Source organism: Microtus pennsylvanicus, chromosome 5 (assembly GCF_037038515.1).
Source record: "Microtus pennsylvanicus isolate mMicPen1 chromosome 5, mMicPen1.hap1, whole genome shotgun sequence".
In the NCBI taxonomy this organism is placed as follows: domain Eukaryota; kingdom Metazoa; phylum Chordata; class Mammalia; order Rodentia; family Cricetidae; genus Microtus; species Microtus pennsylvanicus.
In genome coordinates this window covers 62,229,754-62,252,581 of record NC_134583.1, presented here as the reverse complement: position 1 = coordinate 62,252,581, position 22,828 = coordinate 62,229,754, and the positions used below count along the sequence as shown (strand labels likewise).

The 22,828-nt window shown below is 42.8% G+C and overlaps 1 protein-coding gene across 2 annotated transcripts in view; it reads right to left on the bottom strand.

Annotated features, from left to right (window-relative positions):
- Mettl9 (methyltransferase 9, His-X-His N1(pi)-histidine) overlaps positions 1-22,403 on the bottom strand; it is a 42,735-nt gene extending 20,332 nt beyond the window's left edge. The window contains exons 1-4 of one of the 2 annotated variants that reach the window (XM_075972085.1): positions 21,989-22,403; positions 10,946-11,136; positions 6,125-6,334; positions 3,592-3,776 (exon numbers count right to left, since the gene is read on the bottom strand). In XM_075972085.1, coding sequence (XP_075828200.1) covers positions 3,592-3,776; positions 6,125-6,334; positions 10,946-11,136; positions 21,989-22,153 — 751 coding nt within the window. In that variant the 5' untranslated portion in view covers positions 22,154-22,403. The remainder of the gene's footprint in view (positions 1-3,591; positions 3,777-6,124; positions 6,335-10,945; positions 11,137-21,988) is intronic. The other variant, XM_075972084.1, reaches the window with a different exon arrangement.
- Positions 22,404-22,828: the final 425 nt, after the last annotated feature.

Sequence of the window (22,828 nt, the reverse complement as noted above, 5' to 3'; positions counted from 1 at the left end):
GCGTTAAAGTGTGTTTCTAGATATATTTCAAGGAAAAATTAAAGTATTCCTAATGGCTTCTATCTGCATACATGTACAGTAAGATTTGAAGAATATTTTAAGATGATCAAAAACCAAAAACGGATTGGAATAAAACAAAAATTTCCATTATATACCCTTTGCAAGCAGCCTGAACAATTTTTACCATGAATGATTTTGCATAAAATTATGATTTTTAACAAATTAATCATGTTATTAAATTTATTTGTACAACATTATTCTCCTTAATGACATCCTTTTCCCTGAACAGGTCTCACCGGATAACCAACCCCAATTGAAGACGAGGTGAAGGAACCGAGTAAACAGACTAAGAAGAAACACAAGTGGAGCTGGAGACGTAGCTCAGGTTAAGAGTACTGGCTGTTTTTCCATATGACCCAGGCTCAATCTCAGCACCCACATGGCAGCTAACAACTGTCTGTAATTCCAGTTCCGGACGATCCAACACTCCCACATAGACATACACACAGGAAAAACATCAATGCACATAAAATAAATAAATCTTTAAAAGGAACGAAATACAAGACTACTTCTTCTAAGTTAGTCTAAAAAACAAAACTGTAGCTAAATGCATGGCACTGACTATCCCCTCCCCCCCAAAAAAAAACCCATCAAGAGTAATCATTCCACCTTTAATTGCTTTTGTTAATTAATTAAACCAAGCAGGCTAAGCCCACTCAGGCACCCTCTCAACAAGCCCACTCTGCGCCTTCAAGTCTACCATCCTCACAGTTTCCCATGGAAATCATCAGGATTTAATTAGAGCCTCAGAGAAAGGAAGCAGGAACAGCAACAACAGAGTGCTCCAGACAATCCGCAGAAGCTACAGGTCAATAAAGGTCACCCCTAGCAACAAGGCTTTGTCTCAAATTTGTAATGTGTCACAGGCCAGACTCCTTAGAGTCCACAGGCAGCTCTGGACACCCACAATCAAGAAGCTTGTTCTCAGTCTTAAGTGAAAACTGCGCTCTTGTTTAGCTTGACTTCCTTTCAATGCTTCTTGTCAGAAACACAAGGAAATGAAATTTGTGGTTAGACTGATGTTTCTTCCTCCTGCTTTTCCACCTCCTGCTATGCCAGGAAGTAGCATTAAAGCTCTATCATGTGGTTGCCCATCAGGACACAGGAAGCCAGAACCTTACAACTCAATGTCTAGTGAGTGAGTGCAGAGAGGGAGCCAAGGCTTAGTCACAGAGACTGGCACTGCAGATCAGAGGACACTTACATGATAAATATGGTCTGGACGGCACTCACACAGCAGGGTGAAAGCCATTCAACAACAGGAAGATAATGTACACAGAAGAAAGACTGGAGGGGGGACATCTATTCCACTCATTTTTTTTTTAATTTTATTTATTTTTATTTTGTGTGCCTTGGTGTTTTGCCTGCATGCATGTCTGTGTGAGGGTGTCAGATATTGGAGTTACAGACAGCTGTGATCTGCCATGTGGGTGCTGGGAATTGAACCCAGGTCCTTTGGAAGAGCAGTCAGTGCTATCCAGCCCCTCCACTCATTTTCTTCCTGCTCTCCAATGTCTACAAATTTTCCATCTTCAAGCCTGGTATGATGGCAAACATCTGTAACCTACTTTTTTTCTTTTTTCGAAGCAGAAGACCAAACCCAGGGCCTCGTGCTTACTATGCAAGCACTCTACCACTGAGCTAAATCCTCGACCCCTGTAATCCACTTCTTGGAGGCAGAAGCAGGAGAAAGATCAGGAGTTGAAGCCATCCCCAGTTACAAAGCAAGTAAAGGTTACATGAAACTGCCTCAGAAACAAATCTAAGATGGCTCGATGATGGGGAGATGACTCGGAGGTTAACATGTTTCTATGCAAGCATGAGACCTGAGTTCGGATCTCTAGCACCCATACAAGAGATGGGTGTGGCAGCACAAAATTGTGATGCCAGGGAGTAAGACAGGCAGCGATCTGGGGCTTGCTGGCCACCAGTCCAGCTATAACTCAGCAAATTCCAGGTTCAGTGAGACCCCATCTCAAAAAAACAAAAGGTGAAGAGCAACAGAGACAGACAACTGATATCAACCTTCCTTACAGAGAGAGAGAGAGAGAGAGAGAGAGAGAGAGAGAGAGAATTTCCTATTTTCCAAAGCAATGACAAAAACTTTCATGTTTGGGGTGAATGTAAAGACAAGCATTAAGTACAAAGGGAGGGCCCTGTCATAGTGACCTATCACTGTAACCCCAGCATGTGGGAAGCTGAAACAGGAGGAGCATGAGTTTCAAACCAGCTGAACTTTTGGGAACCTGCCTCCAAAACAAGCAAGCAAATGAAATAATGACAGGAGGAAAAAAAGGGAAGGAAGGAGGGAAGATAGGAAGGAGAAAGGGAGGAATGGAGGAAGGGAGGAAGAAAGAAAGGAAAGAAGGACCAATAGACAGACGGATGATGACCATGGGTGAAAAATAAGGACAAGAATTAAAGAACATACAAGCACCCTTAATTAAAATGTTTATATTAAAAAGTTTAATCTCTAGCACCACATAAATCCTGCACTAGAGAGACCAAGGCAGAAAAGATCAAGGTCATCTTTGGCTGCACAGCAAGTTTGAGGCTAGTCTGGGCTACATGAGACCCTGTCTCAGGGAGAAAAAAAAAAGACTAAAGATTTTTAAAATATTAACATGCACAAGTAGTTTTCATCCTGATGCACATTAACTTATCAAAATACAGAAGAGAGAATTAAAGACATAATTTTCAAGTTGACCTAAAGTGCAAACGACAGCAGCTTAAAGTATGAATTACTGTGACATTAAGTTACAGTCAGAAGTCACAGGAAACCTAAGGCCAGGAAACAGCCCATCTCTTCTAGTACACTCTTCAATCAATACTAATGAAGACCAGCAACATTAATTTACAAAATCACATTACAAGGCTTGGAGAGATAAATGGCTTCAAGGTTAAGAACATGCACAGGAACCAAGTTCAGTTCCTGGAACCCAAGCAGGGCAGCTCCAGTCCCTAGGGATCTGACGCCATCTTCTAGCTTCTGCAGATGCTATACTCATATGCACACACAGACAGTTCTAAAAATGATTAATAAAATTATTTTTTTTAATCTTATTACTCAAAGAAATGATACAAATTGGAGAATAAATATCTTCAAAAGAAAACACTCATCATTTTTATTAGAGTCTGGAACAAAAATTTCAAAAACATAAAAAACAAAACAGCTATGTATGACATTTAGCAAGTATCTATTAGCAGATTAAAAGATACAATTCACCACTTGACTTGGCCTATATAAGCCACTAAATAAATGGCTCAAGTGCCATTTAAAGCTAAGTGAGTGCAGACACAGACACACAGACCCAGCCGAGTACAAGTACGAATAGTGCCAGGGGGTACCAGAGTGCTATAAGGTCTGTATTAAGATAAGCATTAACCAAAGTGATACTATATATGTTTAATTATATTATTTTAAATTCTGTATGACTAAAAAACACTAGGCTGTGTTTAGTTGCTCATAACATAAAATCAAAAATACCAATAGATAGTCATTCTGAGCAGAGTTGGCCTGTCCACACTTACCGTTTTCCACATATGGATGGAAGGGCAAAACTAAGGCAAGAATGACCCTGCCTTGGGTGGGCTCCAGGACACTTCTGATATCTTTTAACAATGTCAGAGGCTGATCACAACGATCCAGCAGATTTAAGCAGCTGATGACATCATACTGGAACCCTGTATTCTGCCATTCATTTATACCAAGCACTCTGGAAAAAAAAATCAAAAATAACTTGGTTAATATTTCTCTGATTTAGAGCCAGCTTTAAAAATAACTATAAGCAGAGAGTAGTGGGACACACCAAGAAAACCTCTCACTTAATCTACCTCAAAATCAGCTGCAGGTAAGTAGTTTCTGTGTTAAGGATTCTAGAAAACAGAAATGCACTCTCTGAACCAAAACTTAAAGAGTTTTATGCTGGGACAGTTAAGCTTATGCTGACAGATCAATCTCATCCTTACTTCATTTTTTAAAATTCTATTTGTAAACTCAGTTCCATTCTTTTTTTTTTTTTTTTTTTGGTTTTTTTCGAGACAGGGTTTCTCTGTAGCTTTGGTGCCCGTCACGGAGCTAGCTCTTGTAGACCAGGCTGGCCTCGAACTCCCAGAGATCCGCCCGCCTCTGCCTCCCGAGTGCTGGGATTAAAGGCGTGCGGCACCACCGCCGGACTCAGTTCCATTCTTTAAGATACGTTAGTAGCTGTCCTCAAATGTTCTCCAAATGTCCAACCTGGTCCTGCTCCACCAAAGCTGCGAAGATGCTATGACTAGGATTAGCCTAAGTTAAAACATGTGACAGGAAAGTAAATGGAAACATAATTTCTGTCCACGGCTTCCAAACATTACAGAGGCAGGGGCCACCTCCACACTGTGTAAGCAGTCGATACACAGAAGTCTCTGAACCCACAGACTTCATATCTAACAAATACTCTTCCTAAGTCTCTCAAGCAGCAGGCATTTTACAAACTGAACTTGACACTTTATACCCATCATTACTGTCAGCTGTTTGGGTAGGGGTGGAATCCAACTTCTGTCAGAGACATACGGAAATTAGTGCAGATGTAATTGATATAGGTGCTATGGAAAAGGCACGGTGAATTCTCAAAAAATTACACAAAGACTTAGAGGGCAGAGAGATGGCGCACAAGTTTGGAGCACTTGGGGATTTGTAGAGGACCCACATGGTGGCTCACAATCACCTGAAAGTCCAGTTCTAGGGAATCCCAACACCCTCTTCTGGCCTCCTTGGGCACCAGTGGTGCACATGGTACACAGACATACGTGCAGATAAAGTACTATACACATAAAAAATGTATTTAAAAAATGTTAAAACCATAGACTTAACGTGATCTAGCAATTCCACTTTTGGGCGTATACCTAAGGGGGGGACTTAACAGGCATTTATATTACTCATTCATGTATTACTCACAATGGCTGTGGTGGCTTGAATGAGCATGGCCCCCAAAAGGCTCACATATTTGAATAAATACTTGGTCCCCAATTGGTGAGCTGTTCGGGAAGGACTAGGAGGTGTGGTCTTGTTTAAGGCGGTCACTGGGGGTAGAATTTGAGGTTTCTCAATGCTCACAATATTCCCAATTCTCTCTCTGTGCTTTACAGCTGTTATCTCAACATATGCGCTCAGCTACTGCTCCCGTGTCATGCCCACCAGAAAGGTCGGAGACTCACCCTATGAACCTGTAAGCCCCATAAACTCTTTTTTGTATAAGTTGCCTTGGTCACCGTCTCTTAGTACAGTAACAAAAGTAATTAAGACAAATGTTAGAAGCAACCCAAAAGTCTGTAAAATAGTGTGGAGGAACTGTACAATTGTGCTATTCCGTACTAAGAAAATTGAAGTACAAGCTACAACACAGATGAACCACCAAAACAATATGCTAAATGAAATAAGCCAGTCAAAGGGCTTCCATGGGTCCTCCTAGGATTCCTCCAAGATAAAGTACACGGAAGAGTCAAATCCATACAAAGCAGAAAGGTCATTATGAACTGGAAAGAAGGACGAATCAGAGATGACTATTTGAGAGTGTGGTTAGGGAAGATGAAAAAGCTATTAGGACAGATGTTACAAGTGAACCACTACCACTGACCTAATTAGAAACTTAAAAATGATTAAAATGATACATCTTACATTACATTTATTTTTACCAAAAAAAAATTTAAAGCATACAAAATATCTGAACATGCCAGATCCTACCTAGAGGAGAGCCCCTCATATGTGACTGCCTTCTCCAAGCTGTCTCTCACTCATGCTATGTTCCCTGTGATGACAAGTCCTCTGCTTCAGAAAAATGCTGCCACGGAAAATTCCTTTTCTCTGGTTTCCCAATGATTCGTGTTTAATTCTTAACCATGGAAAACTGTTCCTGATTCTTATCACTAGGATATGTGTAGAGGTAAAGCCCTGCGTCCAATCCCCAGTGACACACACACACACACACACAAATATATGTAAACACATATACATACACTTTAAAGAAGAAATCCATCTAAAACCAAGATATACCCAATACCCCTGGCACACCTCTAGAACTGGTACCTGTATTTCTTCTTCTGGAGCTGCCAGATCATCGTTTCAGAAAGCTCAGTGGCATAAATTTCTTCAAAATGAGGGCTCATGATTTTTGTGACTTCTCCATCTCCAGCACCTAAGTCAAGCAGTCTGTGAGTTTTCCAGTCCGGATTGATTTTAAGCAGTCTCTGAAACTGATCTGGTGAAAACACAAACATCGAGCCTCTTCCTAGCAACCTGGGGAAAAAGGGTAAGAGTTGAAGTCTACACAAATTAATACTTCTACATACACACAGAGCAAACAGCACCAAAAATTTCTGACTTTGTTAAACTATTATATGATTAAAACATAGTTTATCTTCTATGACTAAAAAGCAAATTCACTAATATATCATATAATGATATCATGATTTTCAGTTGCAAATGATATCCCAAAATGCATGGTAAGGAGAAGTAGAAAAGAAATGAAATAATGGAAGTGAGAACTGAAGTCAAATAGGAAGAAAAGAAGGAAGGAAAGGCAGAGATGCCAAGTCAGTGGAGTCAGACCGCAGTACTAGGCAGAGGAGTCAAGCATGCCTTCTAAGATGATAGACTCAACAATGGGTGATAGGAAAAAATAAATAGCTTTATATAAAAGAGTTTAAGATACACTAAAAATACAACCATCTTAAAAGAGGAAACGAGAAACCCTTGTAAGATCAGCCAACTGGCATTAAGAAAGTGGATCCATATTCAGGTAGGTTGTTTTACAATTAGCTGAGACCTATAATTTATTAAAGGTTCTAAAAAAAAACTTCAACACTCGGGAGGCAGAGGCAGGTGGATCTCTGTGAGTTCGAGACCAGCCTGGTCTACAAGAGCTAGTTCCAGGACAGGCTCCAAAGCCACAGAGAAACCCTGTCTCGAAAAACCAAAAAAAAAAAAAAACAAAAAACAAAAAACAAAAAACAAAAAACTTCAAACTGATAGTATTGACTGAAAAGATGAAAATAAAAAGAGACTGACATAAGTTAAATGGGGACCGAAAGAGCCCGCGGGAAAGCAGGCGCAGCTCGAGCAAGCCTCAGAGACATGCATTCCCTACTCCCTTCTTGTTCTTAAATCCTGGTTTGTCTGGGGCAAAAATTCTCCAACTTCCTTTAAACGAAACAGCCTTTTCTTCAATGCAATAAAACTCAGACTTACAAAATCTAAGGAGCTATTACTGCTGCAACAAGGCTAAAAGCCTGCAACTGCCAGAAGCCCACTTTTAAGATTTTCTCTGCAACCTGAAGCAGCTTGATGCAGCTCCTCCTCAGAAAATGGAAAACCACTGGTACCAGAAGCAGAGAAATCAGCTCCATTTTGTCACTTTCTGGAAATAATCAGAATGTAAACTAGGTTTACTGTCCAATGACTGTGAAAATACACACAACACAGTGCTTGCAGTAAGACCAGCTTCAAGAACAGTAATAAAAATGGAGCTGATGTAATAAATTCCTTCTCTTCTTTTGCCATTAAGGCCATAAGAGAGCTGAACAAAATTCAATAATTTACAGTAAATCTTCTGTCTCACACAAATACTGAAAGACTGGGGAGCAGGAACAGAGAAGACCCCAGAGACTGCTAAGCGTGTTGTTGAGAACTTTTTAGCAAAGAAAGTCATATCTCATAAGAGACATAACTAATCCCCATTGTTTTCACTGCTAGAGGGAAAACAAGCACATGTGAGAAAAGGGGCTAAACTTGCTGAAATGGCTGTGCAAAATCCACGCAGGATCCAGTCAAGCAGAAGGGCTCCAGGCAGCCTGATGCTGACTTCATGCCATAGAACCAAAATAAGTCACAAAGTACTTTGCCTAAAATTTTCCCAGCTATAAAACATGTTCCCAAGCCATCTCCCTGGAATGTGAAGAAGCCTGTCATGTTACTATAAAATTATAGGGCCAGAGATCATCTGAGTTCAGAGCTCACAAAATTAACGCACGAAAGTCTACGTTTAAAGGCACCAAAAAGAAATGAGGGAAATACTACCCTATCTGCAAAGAACATGAGCAAAGGGGGCTCCATAAAAAAGAGTGTCAAAAAGAGTCAACTAACTCTGCCCTTCGAGAAGTTCAGCATGACCCAAGAAGCTAAATGCCCTATACTGTTTAGCAAGCAAACAGAATTATCCAAGTACACATGGAGACACTGCACTAGTATGACATCAGGCCTCCAGGAAACACTGTGGAGAGTGTTCTCCACTCTGTCCAGTCCTTCAGAATCATCCTAGGTTCTCTAGACATAAGTCTACAGAGAGCTGTGTTTCTTCCTTATAAAATAAACTGAAAACAAGCTGGGCTTAGTGGTGCAAGCCTTTAATTCCAGCACTTGGGGGCAGGAGGCAGGCAGGTCTCTGTGAGTTCAAGGCCATCCTGGTTTACAGAGCCTTTCCAGAACAGTCTAGGGCTACACTGAGAAACCACATCTTGAAAAACCAAAGTTTCTCAAGGGATATAACTTAGGATATATAAACAGTCCTTGCCCCAACTGTATAAGGGAATAAAATCCCCAGTATCACCAATTTAAAAAAAAAAAAAAAGAAAATCTTTTAAACTGGGTGTGGAGGCATATATCTGTTATTCCAGCAGTCAGGAGGCAGAGGTAAGAGGGCTGCCACAAGTTCAAGACCAGCCAGAGACACATAGCAAGACACTATGCAAAAACAAAACCAAACAACACAAACCAACTCTCTCTTTGCCTTCTTTCTACCATGAAGAACTTTGATAAGTATCTTGGTTCAAGAAGGTTTCACCATAACTATGTAGTTATTTCTATTGCAGAGAGTACCACTGCATAGTGGAAAATACCGGTGGGTTCAAAACTGAGTTCTTAGTAGAGGACAAGAGACACTAAGTTTAACAAGAGGTGGGGGCAGGGCGTGGCAGTGATATGGCTCAGTAGGTAAAGGGCCAAACCTGACTACCTAAATTCAACCCCCTGCCCACACAGTGGGACAGAATCAAGTCCCACAATCTGTCCACCACCTTCACACTGGTATGTCCTGGGAATGCACATTCACATGCACACACACAATAAGCAATAATCACAACTGTAGAATAAGCAAGGCAAACAGAACAGCATGTAACAGGGGTATATATCATTGAGCTCAGGAGTACAGGGGTTTGAGGCCAATCTAGGCAACATACCAAGGCTACATAAAAACAAAAAGGGTGGAGGCAGAAGAGTTACAGTAATGGAAGACAATGGCATTTACTATTATGCTGCCTTGTTGGTCAAACTGCCAAATTCTACAGTAAGGAATTTTAAGTGGGTTTCAGCAGGTAGAAGAAAAAGGAAGTAATTTTAGTTTGAGATGTCCAGAAACAAAGCACTGATGCAAGCACTTTCTTTAAGAAGTTATTTCTTTATTTTATGTGCATTGGTGTTTTGCCTACAGGTATGTCTGTGTGAAGGTGTTGGATCCTCTGGAACTGGCGCACCTTGTGGATGCTGGAAACTGAGCCCAAGTCCTGTGGAAGAGCAGCCAAAGTTCTTAACTGCTAAGCCATCTCTCCAACCCTGAAAGCACTTTTTAAAGAAAAGATTCCCACCTTTTATCACTTTCAAAGAGTAGAGAACTCCCATAAAGGATCTCTGTGAGTTCGAGGTCAATCTGGCCTACAAAGAGAGCAAGTTCCAGGACAGCCAGAGCTACATAAAGAAACTCTGTCTTGAAAAATAAAAAATTAGAAAGAAAAAAAAAATCCACGCTTGATTTCCCCCCAAAAAAGAATGAATGGCATAGAACAGAAAATCAGTGTAACCAATTCTAGGACATAATAGGCCAGGTTGTATAAATTCAACTCCCAATAAAAAATCTCAAATGTTTGCTGAAGCAAACATAAACCAAGTTCATATAAACAAGGGAGAAAATTAAGTAAGAAACCCTGGCGGATGGCTTGTGTGCCTGAAAACATATGTAAGAACTAGATGATAGATTGGGGATCTGGACATTTAGCAGAAATTTGATCCAAACCTCAAGGGTAAAAGAAAAGCATCATGACCGATCGCCAAAATTTGGCTTTCTTCATTGTAAGGCCTTGGGCACGTTTAAAAATCTAACTAAGAAGTGATAAATGATATTTATGAAATCTTTTCTGTAGATATTTATGAAGGAACCAAACTTCCTGGTAAGCCTAGACATTATGTAAGGACAAATGCCAGATCCTTTAAACAGCTGTTGCCTACTGTTGGGCTGGATAGTCAGATCCCATCAAAAACTTGTCTGTGGGATGTGGGCTTAGGGCCTTCCTTCAGCATAAGGGCCTCCTCCTGTTGAGGGCTTGGTCTCAATTCTTTGCTACTCCAAAGCCCACAGTTAGCAGAAGTTTGTTAAAAACACAGACCCTTAGTTGGGTGAGGTGGTACATGTCTTTAACTCCAGAACTTGTGGAGGCAGAGGCAGGAGAATCTCTGTGAGCTTGAGAGCAGCCTGGTCTACAGAGCAAGGTCCGGACAGCTAGGACTGTTACACAGAGAAACCGCCTCAAAATAAAAAGAAGGAAAAAAACAAAACAAAACAGAAAACACAGACTCTCAGAAGCAATCAACTCATAACCTACCTTTTAACACCATCTCCTGGTGGTTCCTATGTCCATCAGAGCAGGAAATGAACTGAAGTCTCCCACCACAGAAATACTGGCTAATCAAGCTACTTGCACAGTTACGATGAATTTTAAAAATCTAGGTACACAAGGCTTCAATAGCAATTTTGACAAGCAGGAGTGTTGTGGTTAAGGTAGTATCTAGAACAAGGTAACTTCCCTCTTTCCTTTTTTAAGCCTGAGAATAAAAGGGGTGGAAATTCTAATATTCACTTACCCGTTGATAGATGTTCTAGACATAAACAGGCTAAAAACAGATGATACAAAAGAATGATAGAGTTGGATAAATAGCCAGCCAGATTTCTCAATGCTGTTGTTTAAGAAGATCTGTGTTCCTTGATCAAGATAACTCTGAACAAAGACAGACTGAAGTGATTCACATAACTTCTCTCTGTTGCACACATACCACTAGGGGGGAAAAAAAGTAAGATTAAACACAGTTGATGTAATGCCTAAGAAATCTAACAAAACAAAACCCCAGAGGCCTAAAATCTAATCTAAGATCTTCAAATACAATCTCATGACTCTGCGGGCGATCATCAATCATCTTTCCTGCCCGCATGACCCACAAAGTTCAGGTGACCTCTCACTTCATTCCCATCACCCAGCCCGCTGGGTAGAGAGGAAGGTGAGAGGGCTTCCAGGTCATGCAGCACAGTAGCTGGCAGAACCAGGTCATCAAACTCTAACCCAAGGCCTCAGTCAAGTCAGAAAACCTTCCTTGGCCCAGACTGACTCAGCATCGCAGGCGGATGGCTAGCATCACTGTGTTTAAGTGGAACACTGTATAATCCAGAGATGTACCTCGAATCTGCCAACCTAATCAGCAGCAGAGTAAACAACTAGTACTCTGGAAAACAGATCAGTTTGCCTTCTTCAGAGGTGTAAGGAAAAGAGACCTTTGGACATCCTGGGGTGTGCTTTAGGAGTATGCCCGCCTCAACTCTCATGAGCTCAAGAAAGCTGAAGAAGTTACTTGAGTTCATTCTGCAATTAAGAGGACAAAGTGATTACACACTAAGAAAAGATTTCTAAGAATAGGTTCTAGTGCAGGGCGGTGGTGGCTTGTGCCTTTAATCCCAGCACGGGAGGCAAAGGCGCGGGGATCTCTGTGAGTTCAAGGATTCAAGGCCAGCCTGGTCTACAAGAGCTAGTTCCAGGACAGGCTCCAAAGCTACAGAGAAACCCTGTCTTGAAAAAACACAAGAATAGGTTCTAGCCAGATAATATTTTTTAAAAACAAAATTCCACAACTACAGAGAAAGTTAACCTTCAAAGGTTAGACACACGGCTCAGTGTTTAAAAACACTAGCTGGCCCTGCAAAGGACCCAGATTCAGTTTTCTAGCACCCACATGGCAGCTCACAACCGCCTGCGACTCCAGTGTTAGGGCATCCAATGCTCTCTTCTGGCCTCCCCAGGCACAGTATGCACGTGGTGCACGTATATACATGCAGGCAAAACACCCACAGGCATGAAAGTATCTTTATATGTTTATTTAGCAAGCCTTCCAAAACAAACACTTCCCATCTCCCTAGAGTTAGTGTAGCAGGAAAGTGGGAGAGGAGGTTGCACAGCAGCTTCAGTGTAGCCCTATGTGAGCTCAGTGACTCTCCTTAGCTCACAAGTGTGATGAACAAATACAATGCGGACAAGTCAGTACAGTACAAAGCAGCAATAGTGGTTCCTCTCAGACAGACACCCTCAAGTCCCTTATACACAGTGGAAAAACTGCAGACAGTTACTTTTAGTGCATTATTTATTAGGAAACTACTAATTTTTCCAAATAAGGAGTCTACTAGCCCTAAGTGACTTGCTTAACCTTGACAAATCTGACCACTTACTAGCAATAAGTGTCCCATAACTTCCTGCACCATTAATGGAGCAATTTTATAGTCATCCTACACTTAGTAAATGCTAAGTGCAATCAGTCTTCTTGACACTAACATTAAAAGAAACCAAATGGAAGCCAGCAAAAACAAGCAAAAGGTCACAGTAAATGTCAATGATTCAGCCTTCGTACACTCTACAGACTCCAAAGGTTCTTGCTCTTGACTACTTTGTACTAACTTGCTGTTTAACCACTGCTAACAAAACTTCTTGGACTTTACCAAAAACTACTTGTTGTCTCTGCCCTATAGTGACAAGCTATAAAATGGCTTGAAATTCACAGCCTACACTTCTCTCCTTGGTCTGGAAATGTTCTTGCTTAATCATTTACTATTTACTAATCCTTAAAACTTACTAAGCCTGAAGCTATGCCTCAGTACTGCTCATAAACCATTTTTATTATACTCATGACCTTGTGCACATTCTGAACTCTACAACTGAGTTACTCTGACTTGTATTTATTTTTTACTCTGAAATGGCTAATCTAGTTGAAACACAGCACCTTGCTAACAGGCAATCAGGAGCATTCTGTTAACATGGGCAACAAGTCATCCAACTGAAAACCAGGAGCTAAGAATTTCTTGGCACCCATTTGTAAACGGACAAGAGTAGCAATGGATCCTGACTTTCAGAAGTAAGAAGTGGCATCATTAACTGCTATTATTGCTTTAAAGCACCACAAAAAAAATCTCAAATTTTAATAGCATATTTCTCCATTCATAAATACTAACACATGTATTGGACCATTACTGCCACAAAAGTTTTCTTAGAAAAAAAAATCTGTGGTGTTTTGAATAAGAATGGTCCCCACGGGCTCATATATTTGAATGCTTTAGTCACCAGAGAGCGGCACTATTTTAAAGAAGGGGGGGTAATTAGGAGGTGTGGCCTTGCTGAAGGAAGTGTGACACTACAGGTGGGCTTTGATGTTTTTAAAGTCCATGCCAAGCTTGCAGTCCCTCTTCTCAGCCTGCAGACCAGGATGCAGTTCTCAGCTACCACTCCAGCACCTGCCTGCCACCATGTTCCCTGACATAATGATAATGGATTATGTGGAAAATACTAGAAACTTTGATTTTTTTGTGTGGACGTGAAGATACCTCAGTTGATAAGATGCTTGCTTTTCAAACATGAACTTATTTATGAGTTCAATGCCCAGAACCCATAAATTGTGAAATTCTAAGTAATCTCAGCACTAGGGAGGTGGAGACAGGAGTGATTTGGCTGAGCGGAGAGAGGAATATAAGGTGGGAGGGGACAGGAGCTCAGTGCAGTCCGAGGCAACAGTCTGAGGATGCAGACTGAGGTTAGGGTCGCCCTTTTGGTCTGAGAATTCGGTAGACGTAAAAGGTCTCTCTAGTGACTGGCTACACTGCTTCTCTGATCTCCCTAATATCTGACTCCAGGTTTTATTAAGAGCAATTAAAGCCGAGCCAGGCGGTGGTGGCACACACCTTTAATCCCAGAGGCAGGCGGATCTCTGTGAGTTCGAGGCCAGCCTGGTCTACAAGAGCTAGCTCCAGGACAGGCACCAAAAACTTCAGAGAAACCCTGTCTCGAAAAAACCAAAAAAAAAAAAAGCAATTAGAATTTGTGTACCATACCCTGTAGCACAGATTGGTCCAGAGCTCACTATGTAGCTCAGACTAGAGGCAACTGCCTGCCTCAGCCTCCCAAGCTCTAGAATTAATTACAGGCATGAGCCACTTTGTGTGGGTTAAACCTCCTCTTTTGAAGAGACAGGGAATCCAGAGTCCCAGAGTGCCTTCAGCTGGTTCTAGATCCTATTCCTGTGACTGTGCCAAGAACATCTTTTACAAATGGTTCTTGCTTTACTCTACCCAGCACTGCTTGAAAATAAGCAGGGCTATTCTCCAATGAAGCTGGTCTGGACAAGTTTGAAGAAATTAATAATCCAATCCAGGAAGTGTATTCCTATGGGCCAGTGTTTCTCAACCTTGGCACTGACACTTGGGCCTGGTAACCCTTTGTTACAGATTACCTTTACACATCAGATGCTACTAGCATCACCCCAGTGAACAAAACGTAGCCAGAGAGCAACTGTCACTGCTTGAGAAACTATGAGAACTGGATTTAGCCAGGATGAGAAAATGTGGTCTAATACTGCTACTGATTACAGGAGGGACTCACTGGTCTCAAAACTTGAATTCCAGAATCAAAAATAAATTCTGAAACCAAGAGGAACAAGTAGCAATGAGAGTAGGATCTGGATTCCAACCTGCATAGCCCTCAATAAGAAAACTTGCTGAGAAGCCAACAAGAGCCAATCAGTGAGAAGCTACTGCAGGGAGCTGGTGTTCTCCAAACAAGCAGGCTTAAGTGAAAGCTCTACAGAGCTTGTAACCACCTAGAGACACACAGGCACTGTCCAGCAGGTCAAGTTCTTTGCATGCATGTTCCTCAAAGACCACAGAGACAAAGGTGCATTGGGCAAGAACAAAATACTACCCTTAATAAATTTCATGGTGGGAAGGCTATGCACCAATGTTGAGACCACAATGTCTAAGGGCATTTCATTATCACCCTCCTTTAAAGGTCTGTGATCTTATTAATCAAGTAAACTTTGAAATCCAACCAACCCACCGATGCCAGGCACAGTAGGTTGTGATAACTCAACACCTCTGTAAAACTATAGTAACTAGCAATATTGTCATTACTCGCACAAGACTGCAAGGATAGTAATAACTTGACAAATAATAAAGAGCCAAACTGGATGGGTGACAATAGCATGGTGGGGTTTCTGACAATATTACTAAATCAAGATAATGAGACATGAGGTTATACGGTCTTTCAAAACTTCTTCATGGGTTAGAAAGATGGCTCAGTGAGGAAGAGCAATTGCTGTGCCAACATGAAGACCTGAGTTGAAATGCAGGCACACACATAAAAAGCCAGACAGTCTAGGCAAAACCATGGTCTTGAGGATCAGTAAGCGACCCTGTCTATTCAAGGGCATAGGCAGAGAGTGATAGAGGAATATACCCAATGTCCTCTAGCCTCCACGACTATGCACCAAACATATACATTCACTACACACACAAAAAAAGCTTCATTAAGCAGATGTACATTTCTTAATATTTATATAACCTGGTTGATGAGTCACTATTAGAGTAAAGGAAATGCAGCTTCTCTGTGAAACTACAGCTAATTGTCAAGGCTAATGGACACAGTTAAAAGTTTCTCTAAAATTGTTTTCTGGAATTTCCACCAACCAAATACACGCTATACAATGAATAGTCTTTTCTTTCAAAATACAACAGAATTGAACACACCAAAAGAACTTGAAAATTATAAAACACAGCTTATTGACTTTATATAGTGTGACAAAATAAAATATTTGGTCGTTTCCCCCATATTCCTGGTATAGAGCTCCTAAAACTTCTGAGAAACCTTCCTGGTGATAAGAATGTCTTTTTGAGACTGAACCTAGGCTGGATTCCCAGAACCCAGAAGGTGGCTCATAGCATCCTGTAATAGTTACACAGGATCCAATACCCTCTTCTGGTCTCTGTGGGATATAGGCATGCACATGGTACCCAGACACACATGTAGGCAAGACACTCATACACATAAATTTAAAACAAAAATATTCTTTTGTTCATAAGTAAGATGGGAAGGAGGAAAAGTTATGACTAGACAGCTAGAAACTTTTGGCTCTATCCTTCATCCCCAAGAACAGAAAAACACTGGATTGAGGTTGGCTAACCATGGCCAATGATTCAATCCATTATGCCTAAGTATGGGAACCATTACCATTACAGTAAATTATGAAACCCAGGAGATGGGGTTGCAGGATCCTCTAAACATATAGTCAAGGTGAGGAAAGGCTGAGGACCTGGAACTTGCTGCTGGTCTCTAAAGTGAGTGGCAGTCTGGTAGAACTATATCCTAAGACCTGTAACTTCTGCCCTTGTGTTGTTGGGCACACAGTGAGTGGTGAGAAATTGAAAAACTGAGAGGCAGGTGGATCTCTGTGAGTTCAAGGCCAGCCTGGTCTAACAAGAGCTAGTTCCAGGACAGGCTCCAAAGCTACAGAGAAACGCTGTCTCAAAAAAAACAAAAACAAAAAAGTTGAAAAACTCCTTGTCAGCAGAAGGTAAGGAGCCCCCACGCCAGCTTTAAGTTTTACCAAAGCAGGTCAAACTGAGCAGTCCTACAGCTGTCCAACTCACAGACCACAAAATCTTGAACCATAGTGACTCCACAGAGGCCCACTAGAGTGGACGGATTTTCCATTTTCACATAGCCTTCAGAGAACACATGGTTTCCTGGAAGGAGCTCTATGAGGTAATGGGACATGCTCGGGCCTCTTACTAAGGCAAAGAGCTTGATCGCAAACCCAACAACTGACTCTGGTTTCTCACAAGTCTCTTGAATGTGGGTGTGGCACCAGCTATGAAGAAGAGCTGTTATAGGATTATAAAGCACAACTTACTTAAAGTTACCAGGTACACGATAAAAGCCCTAGTAAGTGTTCACATGTCAGAAGGAAACGGCTGGCTGGCCAGGACTGGGGGGGAGGGGGGGATATAGGACATAGTTCATATTAACTGTCTGGGCACCCAAATCATTCTCAAAAGAAATGGGACCCATTAATTTAATGAATAAACATTCTTTCCAATTAGAGAGGTGGTCAGAAAAAGCCCATGAACTACAATCTTTAAAGTTAAGGACTCAGAAATTCCATTCCCAGATGCAATGCAATCAGTCTCAAAATTTCACAACTGACACTCTAAAAGACAGCTCAAGAGTAAATCCAAAACCCACTCACCATTTATCTAGAAATTTGTTACAAGTCAGTTATCTCTTTACTTGAGATGTGTAATGGGGCTGTAGGAATTAGGATCCCTCCAAGATATAGCAACAATGAGTAAAGAAAGATAGCCCCATGGGGCTGGAGAGCAGGCTCAGTGGTTAGTTAAGAGCACTGACTGCCCTTCCAGAGGTCCTGAGTTCAATTCCCAGCAACCACACGGTGGCTCACAACCCTCTTACAGCATGCAAGCATATATGCTGACAGAACACTACATATATAATAAATAAATAAAAATCTTCAAAAGGAAGGAAGGAAGGAAGGTCCAAAAGCACTATGAACAGGAGAAAATTTGGCATACAAGTCTGGTAATTAAGGCCCATAATTAAATACGCACATGCATATGTCTTGGCTTTAGGTGCATCTTTCTATAAATGATAGCACCTGGTAAGGCCAAGACTGACTGAGAATTTCCCTCTCCCCAATACTGGGCAAAGCTTGTGAGTAAACCTCTGTCCTTCCATCCATTTCTGTCTGCAGAGCACCCAGCAGCATAATCAGGCTCAGCTAACAATCTCAATGCACAAAATGAAAGGTGCCCGTGCATTCATAGTGGAGAGCCATTTATACAGATTAGATCAAGTTGCTTTAGCTTGGACTTAATAAATATATAACTGGCAGTCCTCATTCCAAATACTCTCTCATGATTAGTGTTTTATAATCCTAAGATTTTAATAAAACTCCTGATGGGCGCAACAACAGACTCTTTTTAGTACAGGTTACAGGGTCCTCTAGGGCACTTTCAAAGGGGAACATAATGACCCTTGGCACATTCAGGAAGGAAGTGATCTTAGTGTTCCATGAAACTGAGGCACGCACTTGTTTAAAGGCTATAGTAGAGGGTGCAAAGAGGAAAGAAACCTTCTCTGGAGTCTTTAGTATTCGGCTGCAAAGGCTTCCAGCCTGGAAGGCAGAGCAGAGACACCAATTCATCAGTCTGTTGGCTAGCTGGCTGACACCCTGAAGCATGGTTAACTCATGCCTGACTTCTGACAACCTCCACATGGCAAATGAGGAATAAAGGGACAGGAAACTCAACCTGTCCTTTAGCACATCTGACTCTGGCTGTGACATTCAAGTACTTTTTCATTTGGAAATATATATTCCAATTCTCTCTTGACTCTATTGTAGAGGCTGGCACAGCAGCTCTGAGCTTATATAAGAAGGTAAAAATAGACTCTTTATATGTAAGCACTAGACTTACATGTAACTTGTAATATTAAGTGACTTCTAAATAATTCCACACATTAAATGTTATATGTGAAAAACAAATACAAGTTTTCCACCTGAAGAAAGTGCCATGGTTTAGAACCAACAAGTTTTATAACAACCTTTCGATCCATCAATTGAGAGGCTGTGGATGACTGTTATTACTAAGAATCTAGTTATTGGGGCCTTGAGGAGCCTTTCAAGTTTCAATAGCTCCATAATGGTTCTTTAACTTTAAGCACTAGGTAGAATGCACCAAAAAGACTACATCCAAAGGGTTTTTTGGTTTCCTATGCTCTGAGTGTACTGACAATGATGAGTGACATCTAGTTCCTGCTGCTTTCTACTTCTCCCCCAACAAATCCATCCTCCCATCCTGTGGTTGAGAATCCCATACTGTTGATCAACAAAGCTGGGAACTGAGGGGGGGGAGCAGACTTTTAAAGACAGGGCAGAGAAAATACTGTTGGGTGGTGATTATTTCTTTACCCAAACACACACACCGCCCATAGCTGAACCAATGTGTTCAGCTATGTTTCAACAAAACTTGAAGACTCTGATATTTGAATTTTATATGTGAAATTCTCATGTTACAAAATAGTATTTTGTACCCCCATTGACAACCACTTAAAAACATGAGGCTATTCTTATTTCACAAGCTACCCAAGTCAATAAAACCAGTTCAGCCTGCTGGTTATGTCCCTTCTCCAAAAGTCCTTCTTCTTGCCAAAGTAAAGCATAATCTAGTCCTGCAACTAGCACACTGAAACAAGTAATTAGTTTTCAAGCTAAGCCCAACAACTAAACAGCAATTTTTAATGAGTAAACTTCACTCCAGATCTCTCTTAACCAAAAATCCCTGCACCATAAATCCTTTATAAAACACCACCAAGAAAACCTGTGCTAAGATGGTTTAGTCTGGAACTCCTCTTTCATGCAACTCCAAAAGAACCAGATGCGGCTGGCCATGGAACCCACACACCCAAATGAACACCAGAAAACCTCTATAAAACTATTAATTTGAAGGGGAAAACCATTAAAGTTACTTCACAAGCAACAAAGTTATGCAGCAAACCAGGATTCTGGAATATAAAAAAAGTCATGCACTCTGCCGAGACGCAAAAAGGACAGCCTTTCTCTGTTAGCTCCTGGTGGCTTCTAGGCGTACACACTTTCCTCCTGGTCATCTTCATCTTTACTCACAGACATTTCTTTTTAATAACACAAATGTATTCACCTCAAAAATAATGTCTGGCAGGGTTTATCACTGCACACTTATAATTACCCCAGTACTCAGGTCAGTGTAGGAGGATTGTGAAGCTGAGACCATCCTAAACTACTCAAAACACCAAGGACGGCCAGGCAGTGGTGGCACACCAAAGCAAAACAAAACAAAACCCTGAGAGCAAGCCAGATGTGATGCTGAACACCTGTAATTCTAGCATTCTGGAAGCTGAGGCGGGAAGACTGCTTTGAGTTCAAAGCCAGCCTGGACTACGTAGGGTTACTAGGACAGCCAGAGCTACAAGGCCGTCTCAAAATTAAATACACAAATAAACAAGGACTATGGATGTGCCTGTGGTACAGTGGTTACCTGGCATGTACAGGTCCTGGGTTCCATCCTCGGCACCACAAAAAATAAATGAATGTATGCAATTAGAAAATGCTCTCAGCTGGAAATTCAGAGACAGTGTCCACCAACAGAAACCAGTTTTCAGTTTTTAAAATAAATACAATTTTTTAAAGATTTCTTTTAAATATCGGTGCGCGCGCAGGAGCACGCACAAAGACAGCCAGAGGCATCCAATCCCGCGGGAACTAGAGTTACAAGAGTTGTTATCTGGCATGGGTGCTGGAAACTGAACAGCACATTCTTTAACTACTAAGCCATCCCATAAGCACAATTTTTATGAGCACTTAAATCAAACCGCTGCAGTATTCACAAGTGTGACCAACAACTGGGAGACTCAGCCATAATTCTTCATCAAAGAGAATGATTTTTTTTTCTATCCAGTCCTTGTTAAAAACAGCATTTCCAATCTCTTGTTCCACATGGACATGAGGCATCCTGGTACCTATACAATGAACAGGGTATTATGTCTATGACACTGAGCTAGCAGGAAGTAGCCCATGGCGATAAATATAACTATACAATGTAAGATTGTATACTAAGTTTATATACACTCTTAACACCACGAGTGGTCATCTAAAACACCACAATCACTAGGGCATTTTTTTTTAATGTAAATCTAGGATTACTTCCAAAAGGGATCTGAGTATCTATCCCCAGTAGAACAGTTTCCGGGATTTGAGTTCCGTTCTAGCATCATAAAAAAACAATGTATCCCAATAATCAGTAAATCAAACCTAATGTTGCTTTTATACATGAAAAGGTGAGGTCGAAAATAACACGAATAATTCTTTGTTTCTCTCTGTAAAAGCAAGATGTACTAAACTCTGGCTTTTAGAAGCCCAAAGTTTGTCTAATTTCCAAGGCCTCTCTCTTCAATGACTGCAAGGTTAACCGCAAACTACTCACGATCAAATATGAAACACCTCCCTCTTAATTCAACAGCTGACCCATGCCTACTTCTTTAAGAGGTACAAACAGCTAATGAAAAGACCGTCTAGCCGGTAGAATCCCACGGCTCACGATCCATTAACTACAACAAGAATTCACCGCTGCACAGTTCCGACTTTAAAAACCTCTCCCTTTAAACCCTCCTTGTCCTAACCTTTCTGATCAGCTAACTAAACCCAAGTTTAAAGAACACGTCCATTAGGCAGAAGGGGAGGGAGGGTTCCTAGGCTGGGAGCCCAGACCTGTCAAACACATTTTTTTAAGTGCTTCGGGAAAATGTCAGCCGAATGGTTCACAAGGCCCGGTTGAATTTCTTTACAACCCTTTGTATGTTTAGAGATTCGGTTAGACAAAAAGAGGGACCGGCTTTCGGTTTTGCTCCTCGGGGGAGAGGAAGGCTGGCCCGGGTGATGGTGGGGGCTGTTTTCTGCTCGGGCCCCGGTGCCAGTTGGGTAGCCCACCCCAAAGTTGCACTGATCCTGAGGCCGGGCGCGGGCGCCGCCGGGGGCCTGGGAACAATGCGGGGCTCCGGGGCGCCCACGCTGGGGCCTGGGGAGCTGGGGCAGCGGAGGCCGTACTCTGCCCGCGCCACCAAACAAAAGGCGCCGCGGGGCCAGCGCCCGGGCCGGGAAAAGTTTGTGAGAGGCTGGGGCCGAGGCCCGCGCGCGCTGCACCGCACAATGGCCCGGGCGAGCGCGGGAAGGCCGAGCGCCACGCCCCCGCTCCGCAGGGCTGCGGCCCAATACCTGGTGCGTGTCCTTCCCGCCGCCCGCGGCCGCCGCTGGCCCGCCAGGGCCGCTCGTCATGTTCACGTACAGGGAGCGGGAGAGCGGGCTCCGCAGCGTCCACATCCTCCGCGCCAGCCACACGGACGCCAGGCTCAGGCACAGCCAGCCCGCCAACAGTCTCATCGGGGGGCCGCGGCCGCCAGCTCGGATCACCGCCGGGCCCAGGCCCAGGAGGAGGAGGAGGAGCCGCCGCCTCCGGCCACCGCTGTCGCCGCCCGAGCTCGAGCCATCGCCGCCAAGTCGCCCGTGCAGCCCCCTTCGGGGCCGAGGCGGGGGTGGGGGAGCGGGGGAGGGGTAGGAGGAGCGGCGGGCGGGCGGCCTTCTTGAGTCGCCCACGGCCCTTCCCTGTCCGGAACGCCAACGCCCACAGCTCCGGTTTCCACCCGGAGCACGTACAGACGCAGGAGGGGCGTTCTTCTCCTACCCAATGAGCGAAGGCGGGCCGGCCGGGGAGGCGGGAGAAAGACTCCCTTTCCGCACGCTCCCCGTGGCGGCCGCCTGGGCGCCTAATGGCGGAAGATCTGTGGAGACTTCCGAAAGGGGTTACGAGAGTCTCGCCAATCCGAGGTGGGAACCTGCAGGACTTCCGGTTTTTCCTTGCCTTAGTAGTTGCCGGTGGGTGCCTCGACCACACCCTGGCGGGATTTTTACCTAATCGTTCAGATGGACTCCGGGAGGAAGGGACCACCTCGTTCCTTTCTTTCCCAAGTCCAGACACACTCAGACCCAGGTCTGTCCGATAGACCATGGCTTCCCTTCTTGTTAATGATTTCCATCTGGGACCGGAGAGCCTGACTC